Below are 22618 nucleotides of genomic sequence, written 5' to 3'. Positions count from 1 at the left end.
AGCACTTGATGATTTTTAATGAACCCCGCTTTCTGTTTTGATTTTGTGTGAAAACATGTTTGAGAAACATCAAGATAAGAATAAAAAGCATCACATTCAATAGGTATCATGAATCTACTTCAACAGCTAGGCTTTCAAAGTTTTTTTTCTTTGTCTTTTACCTGCTACAGCAAGCAGACTTGCTTCCTGAAGTGCTAAGGCATCCGAAGTCAAATTCCTGCGGGCCCGTGTTTCATCCGTATCTGGACTTGTTACTGTCTCCACAAAGGCATCACAAGTCACGTCCCTGCCGGCCCGTGTATTATCCGTGTCTTGGGTTGTTCCTGTTTGGACTCCATCTTCTTCCACTGTGTTAAGTGGATCTGAGTAGGGCTTTGTTCTTTTCCTAGGTTGAATCCTTCTAGTTGGTTTTGGCTTAACTGGGGGGGGTACAGAACTCTCTTCATCGGGTCCGTCCATTTCCGCCGTTCCGACATATGGCTTTGTTCTTTTTCTTGGCATAATCTTTCTAGCTGGCTTGGGAGGCGCCTCCTCAACCTCTGGAGTTGGGCTGGATGATGGATTGACAATTGTTGGGCTGGATCTACTTGGTAGAGAGGGTGGCTCGCTAGATCTTGAAGGTGCGTCGGTAGGAGTCTCATCCGTCTCTGGCGTGACTTCAAATCTGGCAGTAGTGCGTGGCATCGCGGATGCCGGACTACCCCGTCCATTATCAAACTCTGACAGATTGGATGATTCAGAGTCGCTTGAAGATTGGGTTTGAAGTCGTATAGCTTTTTGCCTCAGCCGACGTTTGGTTATGGCTGCAGGAGGTGGAGGTATCGGGTGGGCTTCTAGGCCGTCAAACAAGTTGGACGGATAGAGAGGTTCCATAATGTCATAGCCATTTCCAAAAACCTTTGAGAATTTAAAGGGGATGTCTCCTTGCGCTTGACGGTCCCTCCATAGCTTGAGAATTGCAGAAGTTGACTCCAGGCGGAGCCGGCTCGGATCCGTCACGGGGATTGAACTTGGCCAATACTCTGGATCAATCATTTCTGCAGAACGCCTTTCAAGAGCATCCCAAGGAACACTTGAACCAGGCCTATCCTTGGCTAAAGCTGTATACATAGTTAGCAAGTTTGTTGAGGACATAGACAAATTACACACCATAAACCTTGTTCATGTAAATTCTAATAATTGACTTTTGCGCATAAGCGACTTCTCTCCCAGTTGAGCCATAGATAGGACTAGGTACTATTGGAAATCCATTGCTGCTAAACTTGAGGGATTTTTCATGAAACGATGCATCTGGCAGTGCTGGATTGGCCACACCCTTCTCTATTTCTGAAATGTGGACGAGGTATTGAACAAACGCTCTGCGAAAAGCGGCCAACTCGGATAGAAAGAGTTGCCCAAAGGAAGGAATTCTGACATCGTCGAGTGCTAGATCGCTTGTCTGGGTCCTTCAATGCCCATCAGTCAACATTAATACGGGCCAAATTATTCCGCCGTGAATGCTTACGGCGGAAACTTTATCCGCCGTAAACACCCTACGGCGGATAAAGTTTCCGCCGTAAGCATTCACGGCGGAACTTGTTCATGCCGTGTTTAACACTTACATTGAGTATTTGATTTTACCCTCAATATCATAATGCCCCTCAAAGGTAATGGACCTCATACCCATTCTCTGCCACTTAAGTTTCTCCATTTGTCGAAGTATTTTTCTGCCTTGCCTGGCAGCAGTCCTGCAGATGTCAGATTGACGGCGGAAACAAGTTCCACCGACTCACTTTGCCTTCATTGATTTTGAAACACCTTTCTTATTCCATTCCTCGAGGATCTCCATGAACCTGTCCCGCTCCTCCTGAGTCAATCTGGCCTCAACCTGCTTACGTCCTTGTTGATAAAACTTCATCCAATCTTTACTTCCACGAGCAGCATTCCCTGATAGAAGCGCAACCTCGGAGTCAATCTCTGCCGACTTCTCCTCACGGAATACCGTCTGAAAGGTTATACGGGAGTTCAATCCTTCCAATTTTACACCAATTCGATTTGACGCATGGTTTCTAAACCAATTAAAAATTCGCTATTGTGATGGTTTATGTGTGTAACAAAATTTTCAAAGAAACAACGAGCTCACATGCTTCTTCACCTTCCATTCTTTGTGTAGTTGCTTATCTTCCTTCCTAGCACGTCTAGAGTATCTGTGATCCCATGTAGCTTGCAGCTCAGGTATGACAGTGTTCTGTATGTAGTCTGCTTTGGATGACTTTGATGTATCTTTGTAGGGCTGTACATGCTTTTTCAACACGCGCATTTCCTTTGTGGTCCATATATTTGATTCTTCCGGCGGAAAGTCACCCTCCGCCGTCTGTCCGCTTCTGGGTCCGTTGTGGGTTGTGGCATTTGCAGTGGAAGGAAGCGGATCCGCGTCGGGGGATGCATTGGTGGGCATAATTGCAGCGATGTAACAAGTAGCTTATCGATGAGTATCTGTGTGATCTAGTCAAATCTCACGTCATACGGAGATAAAATAAGCTTCCGATCATACTAAATGAATGATGTGATGTCATATTTTTCCCAATCAGGTAATCCCGCTTCATCGTCGGCCACGATGATCAAAGCATGCTGGTCGCTGTCACATACATTGACCTCATGATTTTGCAATAGTTCCCTCTGCACTCAATCAATAAACATGAAATTTTGTAAACATTTAGCGCTTTATATAAAGATAATCTTACAAGGTTTTAAATTCTTGTTAGATGGCTGTAAAGATACAGAAACACAAAATTCAAATTCACGTCTTCTCACCCAAAACTTGTGAAACCCAAAACGGCAGTCATCTCAGAGACCATGAGAGGTATTCAAATGCATAATTTTTTTCAAAAAATATAATGATCCCAGTGAGCTCATTTTGACACATTTTCTAGTATATTGAGAATATCTCCTTAAATACGAGGATTCACATTCTACAAAAAATGTCATTCGGTAGCTATTAAAAATATCTTTCATATGATATACGCCGGAGGAATGAGGGGCCAGCCAGTGAAAAGATATTTCAAAAACACTCCAAAGTGTGGTTCTGAAAGGGTCGTTCTGCATCATATTGTACATTTATGATGGGATCACGTCCATTTTGTGCATCTCTGGATTAAGTTTTGTTCATAACATTTCACTCACTCATCCAAATATGCTGCAAGATAGATCATATGAAAGCTATTTTTCTCCTCTTTAAAACGGCATAATTGAGGGAAATTTATCTACAGAAATAAACATGTTATACTACATTTAGATCTGCGCTCACAGGCTGTCAGACTCTTTGTTTCCAACATCCATGGGCTTCAAGAAAGTACCTGATAGGGGATCGGATGAGGAGTTTCCCAATGTTCGGGAGGCCTCCTGGTCTAGTGGGGCCAAGAAACGAAAGAGAGGGCGGCCGAGGATCCACAAACTTCCTGCAGAATCATCATCAACAAACCTCCCTCAAACAACGACTTACTCTTTCCAAAACCATGAACACAACATTCTGGAAGAAGAAATACCTCATTATCCGGGAGATCTAACTGATCAGCAGGTACTTGATAACCTGAGACAGCTAGATGACGACAGAACGGGAGGAAAGGTATGTTTTAACATGTTTTCAGTAGAATGATCAGGATGACTTTACCTATCCAGTCTCAAAATGATTACCTGAGGGAATGGCTCCCGAAACGAGAGGTGTATCTTGGAACAATGATTGGAGGAGAAGCCCCGGATCCGGATCTGAATGGACGGTGTCAGCAATGTCAAGGAATGTCTGGAGTGTGGAGATGTTGCCAATGCTTTGGCTCTAGAATTTTGTGTTCTGAATGCCTGCGAAGAAACCATCAATTTACACCTTTCCACCGCGTTGAGAAGTGGACGGGTCTATATTTCCGTCCGGGAGCTCTGTGGGAAGTGGGTGTCAAGTTGTATTTGGGTCATAATGGGAAGCGGTGTCCTTATCCCACGGATCCGAGCCATCTAGGATGCGACGGCGGAAACAATTCATCCGGGAGTCATGGGCACGGCGGAAACAATTCGCCCATCTTTGAGGATGAACACGGATTGGACCTGGATCCGCTTCCTGCGAGCAATGACCAAGAATCCTTTACGGCTCAGCTTCTGGCGGACCCGGAGGTACCCCATTTGGTTGAGCTGGACGATGGAGACGATGAAGACGATGATCTATTCGAGGAAGTCGATACAACCTATCTGGACCAACCTCGTCCAAAGGCAGCAGACAACAATGGAATTCCTTTCAAGGCAATTGTGCACACCTCCGGAGTCCATTATCTGCCCGTGCGAACATGCACATGCCGGTCCGTCCGCCTTCCGTCTATCGATTTACAGTATCTGGAGATGGGATTATTTGCAGCCAGCTTTGAAAACGTTCAAACTGTGTTCACAGTTGAGGTCCTTGAGGACTTTCGGATGGACAACCTCGAGTGCAAAACGTCGGCTTATCAGTATTACCAAAAGTTGCGAAGACTGACTTCGCCAGCGTTTCCAAAAAAGGTGCTGAACCGCTATCGTGAATTGAGAAGGCTTAGTAGAGAATACAGGGACCTTGTCCTGAGACGACAATACGGAGAAGGGCATACAAGAGAAGCGGTGGTCCCTTACTATCATCATTGCCATGATTCATCACCAGAGAGGATGGGTATTAATGTATCTGATCCAATTGACGGCGGATCTGATAGTCCGTCTCAAGAAGTCGGAACGTCAACGGACCCGTCTCTGGGACACGGCGGATTAGATGGTCCGCCTGCACCACAAATGACGCGGACCGAGGATCATCCCAAAGTTGAAGATAGGAGAGGGAAGTTGGCCTTATTCTGCCCCGCCTGTCCACAGCCTGGAATAAACCTACCTGATACCTGGATTGATGATGCTGACAGGCAAGTTTTAGTTATTCTTCAAGGGTGACTGCAATTAACAGCAAATAGCAATCTGTACATACGTAGTTATGTTGCAGATGGTAATTTCAAAGCAGATCACCTCAATCAGAAAAACGAGGGAGACGATGTTTGGTTGAGCGTTGGAGAAGGATACATGACTGCTCCGGGCCCATACAAGGAGCACATCAAGGAAGCAATTTCTCTTGCTCCACGTTATAAACGGGTGCGTTATCTACCATGATTTATCTTTCACGGCGGATGCTTACGTTCCGTGTCACAATCTTCCACGGCGGATGCTTCCCTTCCGTGTCAAAAAAATCTTCCACGGCGGATGGCTTATCCTCCGTGTAAAAAAATATCAGGAACAAACATGTCATAACTACCACGCCCAGAAAGCTGAAAACAGAGTCAGCCCGGGTAAGAGAGTACGTGGAATTGGGGCACACGCTTGCGCTAGGCACGGATGCTTCTGTCCATCCAGCGTTGTCGATTTTGACAAAGGCGAAAAGCAGATGCACATGGATTGGTCTTTGACTCAGGCCAGGGAAACTACCAACACACAGGGAATCACAAAACATTTGGAAATCTACGATATAAACTGTCAATATTGCGTTAACTTGGCAAGGCGTCTCTCAGAGTCCACAAAAATGCATTGGCCACCTTCTGTTAAAATGATTTTTGCAATTGGTTTATTTCACGTCCACGGGCACAAGACGGAATGTCTTTACAACTACGCATCCACCTATGTCCCGGGTGTGGGAATCATTGACGGAGAAATCCTGGAGCCGTTGTGGTCCGTGTTAAATGACACATCCCGGAGTACACGTTCCGCTACCACTGCCCATCGAGCAGAGGTTTTGGACGACCACATGGGGGATTCCAACTGGAAGAAGACCATTAATATGGCTGCAACAATTGCTGCAAAGTTCAAACGGGCACGGGAACAGTCCGGAATCACAGACCGATTTTATAGGGGTATCACGGATCAACAAGATTCCGGGCTCATCAACACTTGGGAAGATGAAATTTCAAAAGCAGAAGCGGACCGAGAACAAGGTGTGGCCGACGCTGTTGGCAAGGTAATGGCAAGCAAAGTGAAAACGGCCGCTGGACGCCAAGAAATTGAATTGCATCTTTCAAATATGGAACTTACATCTAATGGTGCTACTGGAAAGGCAGCATGGATATCATCCGGCTTAAAACTGGAGCAAGCGCAGTACGATTATTTCAATTGCATCCTACAGAATTTAACATGCTTTTAGATTGGAGCTCAGGGACCATGTCAGAAAGCTCGGAAAGCATCCTTCCACCGCGCAGAAACTTGACTTGGTCAATAAATGTCGCTCCATGCGGACCCGCGTTGAAGCCTTCTGTCGATCCGCTATGACCTTCATGGGCGAAGATGTCTTGGAGGATATTCAAGGGGACATCGCTCCCATACTTGACTATGAAGTCAGTGACAACGACGATCCTGATCTTGGAAATGTCAACATTACCCGCGCGGATCCGGAACGACAGCCGCTTCCGTTTCCCTCCGCCGTCAAACAAGATTTCTTTGACGGCCTTGACGCGGGAACAAACCTCATTTTAAAAGGGCTTCGCAAACTTGAACTTCAAATAAGACATGGCCACGCAGAGGACTGTCTGGAAGCGGTCCGGTCAGCCTTGATCCAGCTTTCTTGGCAGTATAAATATCAGGTTCGGACCGCCGACTCCGTCTATATGGGGACTCGTGCTTGGGATGGCGTCAAGCTTTTGAATGCTTCCTGGAAATTGCACCGGCGACTCTACAACACAAACCGTCAGAAGATGATCTATTTATCTGCTGGCGTGCGAGACGAGGATAATATTCGGAAACAATATCCCATTCTGCAAGTCCATGATTGCAAGCATAGTAATGCCGTGTCGGATCCGAACATTCACGGAGGAAGCTCGGACCGTCTAAGTTGGATTTGGAGATCCCGTCAGGGCCTGGACAATGATAATCAATTATACGTTAATGAGTGTGAGTACTGCTATTTGTATTTCTAATTTTTTTCTCAAGGGCTTCTTAGTCTTTAGGCTAAACTGGCTCCGCGCGCGAGCTCAGAGGAATAGATGGCAAGAGGAGCTGGCCTTGACAAAAAAGGAAATGGAATGGACTGTCAGATTTTATGTGTATATGGCAAAGACATGGCGTGCACGGCATGATTTTGTTCCTGACAGGTTAGTTGGTCACAGGGCAAATGCTCAAAAGCAGATTGCCATGTGGAATGATCTGGGGCGGGCCGCGGATAAGGTCTTCCGTCAAATTAACCCGGAGTATCCGTCCGTGTGGAGATTTATAATTACAGATTAACCAGTTCTTTGAACATTCTTGTTGTATCCCATCTCGTTGAATTCATGCACTTACCGCGGCTTTTTAAACCTCCTGTCGAGGACGAACATCATCTCCTTACCTATGATGAGCGACGTGCTCTGGCCAAAGTTCATGTCCATGTTTGTGGTGCACGGATCCGTGCCGGATACCATTTGTTCATTGCAAACGGAGACTCTGTTTCCTCCGTGCGTCGCCAAAAATGGATGTATTTGCTCGACCTGGAGGTGGTAAGACAGTAATTTTGAACGATTATATCTTGTATTGAGAACTGGTCGTCAGGCTATACTGCTGAGAGTACTCGGATACTGCTATGTCAATGGATTCCAAGTCGATATTCCATTTTTTATATCAGAAATTCTCAATCAGAGCGTACATGCCGTTTTGAACCGAACTCCCCACCATCGAGCTGTTCTATTTGAATCTCTAAATCAAAGCTGGTCAGCATGGGAAGATGATGAAATTTTAAATCAGACCAAGAGCTGGGGATATTGGTGGAGGGACGGATTTGCTGAAGGCGATGAGTGGCAAGTTGCCTTTGTTACCGTTGAATCGCAAGCAAGAGAATTTTGGAACAAGGTATGTTTTTTTATTGCTGTGGATTATATCTGATTTGCGTCCTTCCCACCAGGTGGTTCTGCCTGAATACCAACAAGAGGTACTCCGGCTAAATAATCAGAGGAAAGAAGCTAAGGAGGGCGCAAGTTCATCTACCTCTGGGCCTCCAAGAAATCAGGAAAACAATCCCAAGGGCAAGGGAAAGGCGGCTGAACGGACATCCGTCCCCACCTCGGGGAAGCACGGATCCGCGTTGACGGGAAAGCACGGCTCCGCGTTTTCACCGCCCACGGGGAAACCCAATCCGCCGACCCGTGTTGCAAACACGCGGGATGAAACATCCCCAATTGCAATTTCTGACCACAGACCGCCCTACTGTCCCCGCTGCGGTCAGCCTATCCTAACGGGCGTAATGAGGGAGTTGGCTCACCTGCGCCGGAATGTGGCGGACAAAATGAAAAATGCCCATAAAGCAGTGACTACTTCTTCGGCCGCCTTGGGCAGATATTCTGTATTGGAGAAGATGTGGATTGACTCTAAGGAGCACCCGTTCTCTAACGGCAAGGGGCTTTCAGCCAAATACAAATTTCAGCATCCCGTTCACCCTTCTCCTGACAGTTGGGGCGCTATAACGGCTCAAGCCCGGTCCTTCGAGGTCTCAAAGCTCAAAGTCGCTTCATTTTACATCAACGACATTTTTTATTCTTTTATTGCCGTCAAGGAACTACCTTTTCATCCACTCTGGTATCATTCGCCACCCTCCAACACTGCAAATATTCATCTCCCAACAGATACTCTGCCTACTCCCGGTTCCGTCAGCCCTCCGTCAAATGCACACACCAGCAATGCCTTCCTTTTTAACGCAAGGTCAAGACCTGTTTTCCCGGGAGAAGAGGATGATATTGATAGTACGTCCAATACCACTGAATCCTCTACACCAGCTACGTTTTTAGAGCATCTCGCACAGGACTTTGAAGAGGAGGCGGATGTGGAGTCTTCCGCCGGTGATACGACGGAGGAGTCAGATGCTTCCGGTAACTCGGAAGAGCTTAGCGAGGACGTGTCGGAAACACCCTGGGATGAGGAATCTTAGTTGCCCACCTCTCGCACAGGACATCGAAGAGGAGGCGGATGATGCCTTTTCCGCCGGTAATACGACGGCGGAGTCCGATGATTCCGGTAACCTTGGAAGAGCTCAGCGCGGGCGCGTCGGAAACACCCTGGGACAGAGAATTCTGGTTGTTCTGTAGCTTTCGTACCGTTTTGTTTTGGAAATATAAAAAAATCTTCCCCAAACCCAACTTCCAAGTCAAAAACTGATCATATTTCAAAATCAAAAGTGTTGGTGGCCGGTAAATTTGCAAAAAGATCGTACGTAGTAGACCATCCCGCCTCTTGGACTCCCAGCTCTTTAAATACATTCCTACGCATGTAATAGACTATGACTGCCCTATCTCCCTCGCACACCGCGCCGTGTTGAAGCAACCTGCCAGTAATTGCAACAAGGGTCATGGGATCATACTTGTACCGAAGTCCAAGGCCAGGAAGCTCAAGCCGTCCGTGTTCACCCTTCCCAAGTGGCATCAAAAAATCGTACCATGAGTAGCATGACCCATTATCCCGATGGTACGGTGTATCTCGGTTGCTGATGGCGGTCATGACTCCAAAGGGCGAACTCCATATTGTGAGAATTTGCTTCAATATTTCGGCCTTATGGACGAACTCCGGTTCCGCAGCAAGCCGTTGAAGAAATTTTATTCCCGCCCGGTACTGCTCGGGGTGTATAATGCTCAAGATGGCTCCCAGCAAAGCCGAAGATGTCATCATGTCTCGTATAAACTCCTGTCCAATAGGATTACACAAGTCCAAGGAGACCTCAAGCGGGTTGGACGTCTGAGGAAAATATGAGGCAGTATAATACTTAGCAAACAAGTTTCTCACCTCATGGCCTTGCTGAAACCATGCCGGGGAAAAGTTAAGATTTCCAGGTTGAAGCCAACCTGGCTCATGTCGAAAGTAACTGTCATTGACCCTCCAGCTTGTGGCCAAAGGTGCCGCCTTGTGAATCATTGTTTCAATATCCCGTAATGAATTCCACACACTCTCCTGTTACTCTTTAGAACGCATAATATAGGAATTAATCGGTCCGTTTCTAAAACTCACCACCCTTGTCTCTGACAAAATACCTGGCAGGTACCACACCAATATGTTGCCTGCACTATCGATTACAGTTCCGGGCAGGGTTTGGTACTGTAACGTGGAATGCACCGGAGGAAACTGGTCTTTCAGGCGAGCCTCAACGGCAGAATTCTGACCCGTGCAACGTGCGCTGAGATGGGTCAAATATTCTTCTGCATCCCACGTCGTATATTCTGCCATTCACACATTATTTAATCTCAATTTTCAAAGCTTATTGATTGCATACCTTGATTTTCAAATGCCTGCAAAATCACCTCCACAGCTAGATTGCACTCAAACATGGTCTCAGCACTGAAGTTTTCCCGGATTTGATTAGGCAGTTCTGCATGCCAAAGACGACTAGCTATCTTTGCCTTCATGTAGTTTGAGAGGGATTGGGTTAGCTCAAAGGCATAATCCATACTATCAGGGTATGTGGAAAGAAATTTGCTGCCAGTATAATCTATACACCTTATTACATATATTAACGGTCATCCAATGTACGATTCAAGGCGGATATTTGTCGGAATACAGAAGCGGATGGATGAATGGGTCCGTCTGACAGCACAACACGGGTCAAGCGGATCCGTCTGCTTGCAATACACGGGATGCAAATGGACCCGTCCGGCTCATTTCCGGCCCGTGTTTCTTCCGTGTAGGTAGACGCGCGGATCCCGCAGGCCACCCGGCGGCTCCATTTAGCGCTAAATGGCACGTCATGTACGCTATGATTTGCCAGGCTAAATCACACGTACATCACGCTAATCTCCTAATTAGGTAGCGGAAGTAAATCCACCGTGTCTCACGTAATATCCTTATTATTAAATCTTAGGTAATGTACGTTATAAATAAACTGTCTTATGTGCTCGTCTAACACCCATACATCGCATCCGAACTCCCGAAGGTGAGAAACGTCTGGTTTCTTGTTATGCCAGCCTTCATATGGTGTCTTGTCGTCGAGTGCTCGAGTAGGCGCGCGGTTGCGTAAATAATTCGCGTAATTGACCGCTTCGTCCCAGAGAAAGAGAGGTAAATTCTTCGCAATAATCATCGCACGTGCTAGCTCCAACAGCGTACGATTGTAGCGCTCTGCGACGCCGTTCTGAGATGGGGAATATGGCGCCGTCGTCTCGATTTCAATGCCTCTCTCCGCCGCCCACTTCTTAATCCGCTCGTTCACGAGTTCCTTGCCATTGTCCATGCGAATGTACCTCGGATACTGCCCAAACCTCCTCTTCACTCGCTCCCCATGATTCTCAATCGCCTTCGCCGCCTCCTTCTTGTCCTTCAAGAAAACCACGCCATTGTATCGCTTTGCGTCGTCCATAAACGTAATGTAGTAATAAAATCCATTTACCGAGCGTGTTCCAATAGGACCCCATACGTCGCTCATGGTTCGCTCTCCAGGAACCGTGGATTGATTTTCTGCTTCTCCAGGGAAAGGTTTATGCGTCTGCTTCGCTTGGATGCACGCCTCGCACGATGGGGATGGAATAGACGTTTCGTCCACGGAAAGACCAACGACGAGATCGTTCCGGACGAGTTTCTGCAACGACGACACTGAGATATGGCCAAAACAACGATGCCATTGATCCCAGGTGAGTTTTGGCGAGACGTAGTTGACCTGTTCCCCTGAATTAAGCTGAGCGCGAGCGTGAAGAATATACATCTGACCGCGTTTCGACCCTTTTCCAATAACCTTATCCTTCGCATCCATCAAAAGAACCTTCCCATTCTTAAACGACGAGCTCCTCCCATCCCTCTCAAACCTTCCGAGCGACATCAAAGCATTTTCAGCTTCAGGGATGTGTAAAACGTCTTTCAAACGATGAGTAATCGTCTGCCCGTCGACATCGAAGTTGAGGATGACTGTTCCGCGGCCTGCAATGATAGCTGGACTCTTTCCGACACCACGAACAGAGGAATTAACGAGTGGCGTATACTCAATGAAGGCTTCACGGACGGGACAAACGTAACTGGTGGTTGCAGAATCGTAAAGCCAGTCGTAACGAGAGAAGTTCGACGTCGAGTACGTGTGGTACGCAACCTCATCGTTGAGCGTAGTGTTGACGTCCTCCCGAGCCTGATTTGTCCGCCCTCTATTCTTCGTCTTCCGCCCCCTCGGACCCTTTCCTTCACGACCTCCGCCCTTCGCCCAGCAATCCTTCGAAATGTGCCCCATCTTGTGGCAATTATAGCACTCCTTCCCGCCGCTGCCATCCCTCGAACCATTACCCTTTCCATCCGACGACCCTTGACCTCCACGAACTTGAAGCGTAGTCCCTCCGGCACCATCACCTCCACGCTCCTTCCGACGACGAGCTTCTTCAAGGAGAACACCAACGAGCTCTTGCGAAGTGAGCGTAGGACGATTCCCGCTCGAGCCCAAAAAGGATGACGCATAATTCTCCCAAGATTCCGGCAACGAGGTGAGCAAAATCATGACGAAATCTTCGTCCGAAACAATGCTGCCCATGATGTGCAGCTCCTCCTGGAATTGACGTAGCTTTGCGATATGCTCTGCCATGTCGCATCCCTCCTCTGCGGTTGCCCGGAAAAGTGCTCGTCGTGTCGCCAAAACACCGAGTCGTCCCTTGGATTCCTTCACTGTGCACAACTGCGTCCACATCTCGCGTGCTGTGCGCGCTCCCAGGACGTGTACCATCTCCGCATCGCTTAACGCGAGTTCAATCCTGCATCGCGCTTTCGCATCTCCCTTATCCCACGCTGTCTGAGCTGCGATTTCTTCCGCCGTGGGTGCGTTCGGTTTCGCTGATCCTGGTCGAAGCGACGTGCCGTCCACGTATTTCTCCAGTCCGAGGTCCACCAGTACTGCTAGCATGCGCCGCTTCCACGGCATCCAATTGTGGGCCTTCAGTGTGTCAATGCGATATCCGCCGATGTTGACTTCCGCGGTTGTCGAGTCAGCCATTTGACGTCGAGTACAAGTTTAGATATAGATCGATAAGAATAGAACGAGTTTAGAACAAAGCGAGCTTTAGTTATGACCTCTCGGGGCTCATAACCTGTTGTAAGTATAATGCGCAGTGGTGGTAAAAGATATCGATTCACGACGTAACTATACACCTGTACCTACAGTAGCTACGGAACCTGTAGTAGAATGATCTAGAAAAAATATGATAAGATAAACTACAATAGAAAGATAATGACTTAGCGACGAAGTCGCTCGCCGACTATCATTCCAACAGATTTGGGTGCTCGATCGATGTGAACAGCGGGCATAATGGTAAAGTCGAGATAATATACCCTCTTCAATAGGTTCAAAGATAGTCAGAGAATATTGCGCTCGGACATGTTTCAATTTCTTGGACACTTTTATCGTATTGAAATAGCCTTGACATTTTACCTTGGACAGTCCCGTGTTTGCTTTTCCGAGTACAAACCAATATACTAGTCAAGTATATTGAACAGGTTTAAAATCAGATACAGATAGATAAGGAGGATAATTCTGACAGGTATTCTGTCAAAGTTCAATACTACATGGAAAGGAGGGTCGCAAATATCCAAGTCAAGTCACAAACCGACAGGAAAGCGTATTGGAAGAGAACGGCGCAGATGGTAGCAAGTTATATACAACGTAGACATTACAGAATTAAGAAGTGACTGGTTAGCCGCCGCGCAGATCTTAGTCGGATATTTCGATTATATCTTGTTCGGTATGGAAGCGCGAGAAAACATCATCTTCAGGTTCAATCGTCAAGTCGATCTCAACACGCCTCGAGTCGCTTTTAATTGGACTGCAAGATGATTGATGACCTCCACGGCGAATGGGGGTATTGTATGGTTTCCTGACGTGTCTATTAGATTTCGGTGTACGAACAGGCGTAGAGGGTCCAGGAGTATCTGGAGGAGATGTATATGGCGCAGATGCAGGTGACGAGGTGTTGACCGCCGAGATTGGTGAAGACGACGGCCCAGGGACGTTACGCTGTGATATTATTTCAACGTAGTCGACAGACGCATCTGAAAATCTTCTTCGATGCGCCCGTCTTCTTGCAGTTTGTTGATTAGTTGGACTATTTGGTTGGCCTGCCTCGGCAACGGCTGATGGGACGGCGAGTTGCTATACTATCCATTAGACTTGGGTAAATTACACGGATTGCTGTACGTCTTACAAGTTCTTTGTGTAACTTACGAGCCATGAGTTTGGCAGCTTTCCGCTCGGGTATAGGCCTGTTGTGAGCAAACGTGCGTCAGCCTTTCCATTGGTTACATTCGAATGTATAGCTTGACTTACAATTTTCGGTGAGCCTTCAGTCCTTGCGGGCCCCCGTACTTCTCCCATGCACGACGTTCTACTTCAACTAACAAGTACATGTGCGATGCTCTGCCGTATATATTAACTGGTCCGTCTATCCAGCACAAGTCGAGCATATCCTTGTCGTCTAGCTGCAATACGATGATGACCTGGTTCTGACAAAATAACACATGGGAAGTGGGACCTACACAAAATTTCTTCTGGCATTCGCCCTTGGTTCCACGTTGCTGAAGACCAGAAATGTTAACATATTACTCTGGGCTGGGAGATGTTTGACTCACTGCATCAGAGACCTCCGATGTGTTCCACAATGATTCATCCCAAACCGACTTGTTGTTTGGTACTCGGACAATGGGCGGGTGCCCACCAGCAGGGGCAGGGTGGTAGTGAATAAGTGGTTTTCCTGAGGTCATAGAGGCAATGATCTCATTCTGCGTCTTGTTGATGTATCGGGGAGGTGCTGGGTTCGGTGGGAGGTTGGGTGAAGCGGAAATAGACAAACGGGGAGGCATCGTTGATAAAATGGATAGGCAGAGCGACGGGTGGGTGCTGTAGGAGAAGAAAGGTAGGAATGGACCAGAGTGATATTTGAGACCGTACTCATAGTTTATAACAACTACAAATACAAATTGCATGTCTCAAAAGTAAAAGTTTAAGTAAAATTTTATTTAAAAGTTTAACTTTAACTTGGTTAATACGGTGTCCAGTGAATCATAAGTGGTAGGTTGTACTAACAACGAATGAGGGAAAGGAATGACGGAACGGGGTATGTTGATTCAACGATCCAAGTCCGATCAATTAAGCGCCCATTGAGATAGGGGGATATGGGGAAGCGGAAAATAAAAATAACCATGCGCTTCAGTTTGGTATCACTCCAATACTTCAGGGAAATAATATGATAAGCAAAATATGGCTCTTAATAGAGTAAGCCTTTAGACATTCGTAAGATAGACAAAGTTCGGAAACCTGCTCAATATGTAGCAGAAAACTAGACTTGAAGTCTCTGACGAAACAAAAGTAACAAGACGTACCCGGCTGCACATTCCGGTCCGATTGTCTGATGCTACATACGATTGAGTTTAACATTCTGGACGTCAAAATCCATCCAGGTAGTCAGTATTTAGGGCTTTCCAGCTGGTAAACATTCATCGTCCCATTCTGTGGGAGTCAGCTCTTTGACACGTGCTTTGAACGCAGAGAACGTGCAGAACTCAGGGTGACCTTCTAAATGGTTACCACTCTGTGCGCATATAGGGAGAGTCATGTCCTTGTTCTGGTGCCGCATCCGGACGTCTAGCAGGTAGGCGTAAGTAGTGAGCAGACAAGAAGGATGAAAGAAACGAACAGTATTGCGAAGAAGAGGAAGGCGATCCCATCCGTGTTAAGATTGATTGCGAGCGTGTTTGGTCGGACTCTGGTTCCCGAGTTTTGAAAAGCTCAAATGTGATTGACGCTGTGAAAGCCGGCCACCTATGAAGGGAGTGCTCAACAAAGGCTGGAATATCAAAAAACGAGAATTACTTGTCGTCAAAAACGTCAAATGTGGAGCAAAGGCCAGCGATTGCAGTATCATGTGTACTATGAACGAGAATTTTCAAAGGATCTGCTTCCCTCTGTTGGATTTTGGTCTGCATTTTACGCGACATGTCGTCCAACAAACGGCCCATGGCAAGTCGACGGACTTCTTCCGTTTTATCTAATGCGTAGATTGTCCTCAGCGGGTGACCATAGGGGAGGAAAAGGGTCGAGCATACATCCTATAAAATATGGCAGGATAAACTAAATGATATACTCTGACTGACAGGATGGCCTACCTGAATACCATTCACTTACGACTGCTTGCTCCTGTTAGTATTACCAGACACTTGAGACTGCGCGGATACTTGTTGAGTTTGTATTACGTACTATGACATCTACGATAGTCTTGTCCTCGAACTCTGGTGGGACTTTGATTCCATGTGCAATTGAAGCTCGAATCTTCAAAAATGATTAACATCAGAACAGCAGTCACCCGTGATGATACTATCATGCACCGTACCGTATCCATTATCCCAGACGCCCTAGGTTTCCCGTCCACGCGTATTGGGTTACCATTCAGGTATTTGGAAACTTTCTTATCTAGACGTTCAAGACTTCTATTGTACGCTTGAGCAGCCGCTACATCACCCAAGGAGGTTCAGCAATACAACAATACAGAGGTAGTCAAGAATCATTATACCGTTGGCAAATCCGGCTTGCAAAATCTCTAGGCGCTTGCAGGCGTAGGTATTACCTATTAGGTTTTCGTCTTTTCCATTCCTAATAATGACGTTCATAACAATATTTTGAGCGACTTGGGGAGTTTCATACCTGATACGTAAAGGCGGCTGGGCACCATCTAGGCATTTATTTGTGGGGTACAGGCCATGTACTACTTGTTGAAGAGATTCTATCGTTCGGGGCATGTTGGTACTCCTGGTTATAGAAGATTTGTGTAAAAAAAAATGCGTAAAAGGCTAAGCAGTTTCACAAACCGGAAGTATACAATGTCAGAAGATGGTAGAGTGTCGGGAATGAAGCCTAATCTGTGACAGTCAGCAAATTGATTCCCAAACAAAGATTCTACATACCTTTCCACGTATAGCCGGCGTAGGTTTTGCCCGAAACTGTATGTTGACTGTAACATATGAATTACAACCCACAGGATAATGAAACGATGCCTACTTGTCTGCCGAGGTCAGTGAGTTCACCCAACAAGCTAGGAAATGGGAGATGTAAGCGGCTTATGACTTTTACGGCAAAAAACGCATACCATTCTCCTTCTACTAATGTCCCGTCTTTCCTCTCTACAACCTTCTGGGTTTGCAGTGTCTCTTCCAGCTCATCATTTCTCACAGACAAATGGGGGGCTTGATTAGGGCTAGGTCCAAGTGCACTCGATACAGCGGCACGAAAACGGCGCGCAGTCTTGCACATCATCCAATACTCCGGTATCGATGCAGGGGGGTCCGTCAGCCGCACCCCTACGGGTGTTCGTTCTCCTATGTGGACAAAACGGAAAAATGAAGCGTGAAAAAAAATTCGAGGGCTATGGCAACGCACCGTGTCTAACATACACATGTACTTGTTCCAACTGCAAACCCTCGGGCCCTACAGGATAATTATCCACCTCAAGCGGCACCTGGGGGTATCTATAGCCATACATCTTCGCACCGGTATTCGCTGTGGTCTCTTTCGTCGTATTCCATGTCATGGCAGCGCGTTGGGGGTCACAGTCGGCGTTGCGCTCGAGGATGTGTGCGTTGTCGCAGGTGTTATTGTCTCCGAGGATGCTTTCCGCGCCAATGAGATGAGGGAGAGATAAGACGATCAAAAAAGATAGGAGCAAATGGAAACGAGGGGATCTGCTTCCGGGTTGGGCTTGCATGAAATCGACGGTTTTTCGTGATTATAGTCGGTGTAATCAGTTTAAGCACTGGAACACGATGTTTCGTTGTCAGAAGCAGGGTCAGCAAGGCCAAATATAAGCCTTGGGTATGTGGAATATACAACAAGTCTATCGCCCTGCCCACAAAATGTGAAGTGCTGGGCCGTTACCTTCTGTTGTCGTCGGTTGCACAACGCAAGTTGCGATATCCGTGGTGGCTGTGCTATAATTGAGTCTATTGACACGCGCCAATTGGCAATTTGATCACGCTAGTAGTACTCGTTTAATTACGTATAGTTCGCATCAACAATCCGTACAACAGCAGACAACAGTCCAGAAATCTGAAAAGTAGAAAAGGTGTCGTCGAATTTATATAAATGACATGATAACTACTCCCATTTAAATAGGTATAATTATTGGTATAACGAAGCACAAGTCCACTAAGGACCCTCGAAAATCGAAGTCGCCACTGTCTTTAGTAGTAGGAATTGGGCAAGGAAAATCGACTAGAAATAAATAGATCGCAGCCACGAACTCAACTTGACCGCACAGTCAGGCATCACGGGTATATATTGGCAAATGATAAATCCCATGCTGCTACATAGACTCGGAAGAATCGCCACTCTGAGACTCAGAGTCACTACCAGCAGATGAAGAAGTTTCCGGTAGTTCTTTCACAGATACGTCTATCGGACTCCTACTAATCTAATCATGAAGGAATCACGCATCAGTCGACGCTTCTTGCTTGTATTGAATAAAGTTAGGTCTACTCACTGGCACCAACCCAGCGTTCAAGTGTTGAGGGACGTTGTCTGTAATAGTTTCCGTCACCACATAGATCTGAGTAGGGGTCTGTTTAATTTATTGCATATGAGAACCCAGTCGTTTGTCTTGTAATATCACATATCACGCACTTTATCTGGTGTTTGTGATTGCCGGTCGAGCGCCCAATTGACATTGGAGCGTCGACTGCGATGGCGGATGTGGGTAGAGGGCTTGATTTTCAGAATAGGACCATCCTTCTCGTCAAAGGTGTCGTTAAATAATATTTGTCGAGAGTTTAGCCTAGTTTATTAGTACCAATAAGTGATTGTATTTAAGTGATGATGTTTGTGGCTTACGAAGAAAGGAATGTGGTGGCATACACTTTTCGAAAATCAGTTTTTGTGAATGGCGAAATAACAAATTTGAAAGAAATACTTACACCGGCTGAGTAAGAAGCAAAATGCAATGTATACCCAGGTACTGGGAACGACGATGTACTGCCACAAAGTCAAAATTTTCTCAGGAAGACCATAATAGCCGCTCTCACCAAAATTAACGATCCAAGCGAGGTCGCGCTGAGCACACACAACTTGAATACATCGACAAAAGACACTTTCAAGATGTTTCATTTACCTGAGCATTAGGCCAGAGTTTATTGAGAAAAGAATCAGATAATCGATCATTTCATCGCTTCTAATGGATTGATTGAAAGACGTTAGCCCCGATGATGGATGCGGCGCCAGAGATTACTCCAAACCTCTTAAAACCGGTCCTTTTCGTGTGTAAGTAATAGGAAAGTGAGACTGCTATTGCCGTATCGCAGAATGCAGCACTGCTCAAACGAAGGATCGTCGGTACCTTCATCCAGAATCAGAAACGCTTTAGAGTCGACCAAAGGAACCCAGTAAATCAGCGCTGACCTTGACACTTGTAACCATAGCATGTTTCTTCAAAAGTAGCAACTCAATAGCAGCCACTGTATTTCCATCGCCATTAGTCACGTCCAACAAATGACTCGGCTTTAGGTTGTTACCTTCGCCACTACCTGCATTTACGGAGACCAGTCAATCATTGCGAGATTTCCAAAACAATGTGCCGTGCCACTTACCGAAATGTAGCAACACTAGCGCAAGCTACAAGAACATAAGAAAGGCGTCTGTCAGCGCTGATATGTCAACGAATCATGTCAGACGTATGGCTCACTAATATTCCTGTAAGCCAAACATTATTGCCGCTAACTAAATTGTTCATTTAATACCATAACGCGTTTGAGGGAGAAGATAGCCGCCGTACGTTTGTATACACGGAGAGCAAGGAATCTAACTTGTCGTTAATACATTGGCATCACATGCAAAATAATATGTTCCCTTACGTTTCGGTAAGTGCAGACATAAGCATCTGTGTACGTCATTGAGTATGTATTACACCCGCCGAGGACATGACAACTGACAGATAGCGCTAATTCAACGTTGAGACTCCTATTAATATTGCGTCAACATGCAAACTCGGACGATCCTTGGAATACGTCGACCTACCAAATCGACAGCTTTGGTGATCCATTTGTAATAAGGTAATACCTGAATTTTGAAGGAACGTTATTTTGACGCTACCCCGAGCCAATATCGAGGTGACTCACCATCCGGCATGGCAGGCGAAGATCACGGAAGCAGTGTTCAAGATCCTATATCAACCCAGCAACATGATTGACAAAAATTCTACTGAGAGGCAAAACCAAGACCCACAGGATAACGAACACCTATCGTCCATTTCTGGGTCAGCGACGCGGCGACAAAGGGCGATAATATAGTGAATGAGTAGTACCAAGGTTTTCACAATGGCTTGATCCTTCTTAAATCGCTCGAAGTATTTCTGTGTCTGACTTATCATCACACCGTACAGTCTTCATATATTATGAGTATGAATATGAGAAGCCATGTTGTCTGGTCCACTCACATCGATGACAATATCACGCCCAAAAACACCATACCCAGAGACACCTGCTGCAGTCTGTTCCTGTGGGGTAGCGCTGCACTAGGATTCATCGGCACTGTCCCATTCGTCGCCATGGTTGTCCGCTAGCGTTGCAAATTAGAAAAGACAGGCGGTGGAGGGGGACCAACGTATAAACAATAAGGCCAAGGAAAGGGCTTTCCTGGAAACCGAGTTTAGAGTATTTAAATTCTGCCTTCGGTTCGCATCGTGAGTTCGTAGCACGAAAACGGTGTGAGCGATGCTTCCTAACTGGGACCGAGGCGGGCTATCCTTAGAGGAGCGTGTGATCATGGTGTGAAGGCATTTGACAGATACATGTCGTTTGGATAAAGTAGGCCTGGCAGATGTCGATTGGATCAGACTGACGTCTGGCCTATTTGTGACGCACAGCAACGCTCCTCGCTCATAAGTTTGTGGACGCCAGTTGGGCCAGTGATAATGGAAACCGCCAGGTCTATGTGCGCACTGTGACAGTGAGCGCCAACTGGCTGTATGTTCAAAAGGCTTGGGATGGGACATAATGTATATGCGCAGTCGGTGGGAGCAGATTAAGATTATCCCTTCCGAGTGTTCCAGGATTTTTCAACCACCCTTTACACCTCGGCAGGCCATCAGATTTTAGTCGATTGTGGCATAGTAGGGCTTTATGTGATGATCTTGTCGATAAAAAAGAACAGACCGAATCAATCTTGAAGCAACAACAGATATGGGGAATCGTCTGAGGTATTGACGCGGTATCGCGGAGCTCCAAACCGATGAGAGAGTAAAATCTCCAAGCTCCCATATCGTGAGAAATTGTTGCCAACCGAGGAATCAAGTTGTCGCTGAGACTGCACCGGCATCGCTGCTTCGTAAATTCCACCTGGCGACAATTAGAACCGGAAAGGCTAATTCAAAAAACATGCTTCGGTGCATCCAGGCTTGGTAAAGACAGGTGAAGACGTCTAGATTTGTGTGAAGAAAAAAAATGAACCGGAAAAGAAGTGCAAATAAGCATCCACTGGACGTAAGAGGGCATCAATGATAACACTTAGATGGAAATAATAATGACAATCATCCAGGCACTACTGATATCAAGACACCAATAATCTTCTGCCGACGGGTGTCCAGACTCGAGAGAGTAAAAAGCCATAATGAGAATGAGACCGACATGACCGTTTCTTCAAATCAAGAATTGATTAAAACAATCGGTGAGATTTGCATGACTTCATCCAAGATGCCATCCACAAACTTTATGCAACATGCCACTTTGCAAAACATGAAACATGTCTCCAGAGTATTTCAGAATGTGTTTTAAATTCACTCACTCAATACATGGTTGACGAGCAGAGGGCCCCGGACAGGGATGCTAAACAATTGGATTCTTATTCCCTTGCTTCCAGTTTGCTGTTTCCAAAATTCCGCGCGGTGCCTTCAAAAGTTTCGAGCCTCACTGCGGGAAGCTACGCTGTCATCAATGAGTCTGCCTCCATACTAGAACAGATACCAATGGGTATTCCAACTATCCTGCGACATGCCCACTGTCCGACATCACCATTTCGACAGGTAGTATCTGATATAACATCCATATAATTTTTTTCGAAATCTCATCACCAACTAGAAATATCAAAAGGCCAATCCCGGGCCATCAACATATAGGTGATCAAACGCATATATTAACAGACATTCACAGTACACATAGGGCAAACACAACAAACACACCATGCGTATGACCACACTTTTTTTTAGCTGCATGCATTACTATGTTGATGGCGATGGACGACTTTCAGGTCCCGGAAATTGGAACGGGTCCATCGAAGTGGCTTGAGGCGACAAAGTCTTCGAATCGACGATGAGCAGGCTAATCGAAGAACGCGCAATGAGGCGCTGAGATCAACACCGCATATCGCGAAGAGGGAGTAAAACGATATGTGCCGTTGTTCCAAAGCCGTACTAAACTCCTCAAGCAGACCAGGTGGCGCTAGGTTGTAACGGATCGCATTTGGGTACTGTAAGGACGTGGATACCTGTGTTCCAAAGTCAAAAGGACAATGACCAGATAACTGCAAAAAGGAAAAGTTTTACCTCTCCGGAAGACAAAGTTTAGAAGATACAAAACCTTGTCTAGCTGTTCAGCTTTGCAGTCCATACCGAAAAGGAGTCATGAGAACTGGGCGCATGTACGAGGATGTCAATCCTAGGGT

The 22618-nt window shown here is 46.3% G+C and overlaps 6 protein-coding genes across 6 annotated transcripts; 1 reads left to right on the top strand and 5 right to left on the bottom strand.

Moving 5' to 3' along the window:
* Nucleotides 1-126: 126 nt before the first annotated feature.
* JR316_0010025 (uncharacterized protein) lies at nucleotides 127-2437 on the bottom strand (the record flags this gene model as incomplete). The annotated part of the gene is made up of 5 exons (XM_047895702.1): nucleotides 127-1100; nucleotides 1150-1445; nucleotides 1602-1727; nucleotides 1773-2068; nucleotides 2123-2437. 5 exons carry the CDS (start codon nucleotides 2435-2437, stop codon nucleotides 127-129), a joined length of 2007 nt encoding a protein of 668 aa, XP_047745421.1.
* An 879-nt stretch (nucleotides 2438-3316) lies between these two features.
* JR316_0010024 (uncharacterized protein) lies at nucleotides 3317-8908 on the top strand (the record flags this gene model as incomplete). Its single annotated transcript, XM_047895701.1, has 9 exons — nucleotides 3317-3604; nucleotides 3658-4925; nucleotides 4968-5124; nucleotides 5264-6117; nucleotides 6164-6906; nucleotides 6956-7106; nucleotides 7235-7487; nucleotides 7540-7836; nucleotides 7889-8908. 9 exons carry the CDS (start codon nucleotides 3317-3319, stop codon nucleotides 8906-8908), a joined length of 5031 nt encoding a protein of 1676 aa, XP_047745420.1.
* A 227-nt stretch (nucleotides 8909-9135) lies between these two features.
* JR316_0010023 (uncharacterized protein) lies at nucleotides 9136-10415 on the bottom strand (the record flags this gene model as incomplete). Its single annotated transcript, XM_047895700.1, has 4 exons — nucleotides 9136-9708; nucleotides 9757-9921; nucleotides 9979-10187; nucleotides 10241-10415. The coding sequence occupies 4 exons, from the start codon at nucleotides 10413-10415 to the stop codon at nucleotides 9136-9138; spliced, it is 1122 nt and encodes a 373-aa protein (XP_047745419.1).
* Nucleotides 10416-13639: 3224 nt separating this feature from the next.
* JR316_0010022 (uncharacterized protein) lies at nucleotides 13640-14784 on the bottom strand (the record flags this gene model as incomplete). Its single annotated transcript, XM_047895699.1, has 5 exons — nucleotides 13640-14077; nucleotides 14130-14187; nucleotides 14252-14403; nucleotides 14461-14499; nucleotides 14554-14784. The coding sequence occupies 5 exons, from the start codon at nucleotides 14782-14784 to the stop codon at nucleotides 13640-13642; spliced, it is 918 nt and encodes a 305-aa protein (XP_047745418.1).
* Nucleotides 14785-15392: 608 nt separating this feature from the next.
* JR316_0010021 (putative acid phosphatase SPBC4.06) lies at nucleotides 15393-17678 on the bottom strand (the record flags this gene model as incomplete). The annotated part of the gene is made up of 12 exons (XM_047895698.1): nucleotides 15393-15565; nucleotides 15618-15742; nucleotides 15794-16029; nucleotides 16178-16249; nucleotides 16311-16429; nucleotides 16491-16570; nucleotides 16622-16726; nucleotides 16786-16836; nucleotides 16882-16928; nucleotides 16976-17009; nucleotides 17064-17292; nucleotides 17354-17678. 12 exons carry the CDS (start codon nucleotides 17676-17678, stop codon nucleotides 15393-15395), a joined length of 1596 nt encoding a protein of 531 aa, XP_047745417.1.
* A 720-nt stretch (nucleotides 17679-18398) lies between these two features.
* JR316_0010020 (uncharacterized protein) lies at nucleotides 18399-19084 on the bottom strand (the record flags this gene model as incomplete). The annotated part of the gene is made up of 3 exons (XM_047895697.1): nucleotides 18399-18530; nucleotides 18593-18743; nucleotides 19077-19084. The coding sequence occupies 3 exons, from the start codon at nucleotides 19082-19084 to the stop codon at nucleotides 18399-18401; spliced, it is 291 nt and encodes a 96-aa protein (XP_047745416.1).
* Nucleotides 19085-22618: the final 3534 nt, after the last annotated feature.

This window comes from Psilocybe cubensis, chromosome 9 (assembly GCF_017499595.1).
Source record: "Psilocybe cubensis strain MGC-MH-2018 chromosome 9, whole genome shotgun sequence".
NCBI lineage: Eukaryota > Fungi > Basidiomycota > Agaricomycetes > Agaricales > Agrocybaceae > Psilocybe > Psilocybe cubensis.
The sequence above is the reverse complement of the archived record's forward strand: the minus strand, read 5'-3'. Positions and strand labels throughout refer to the sequence as shown.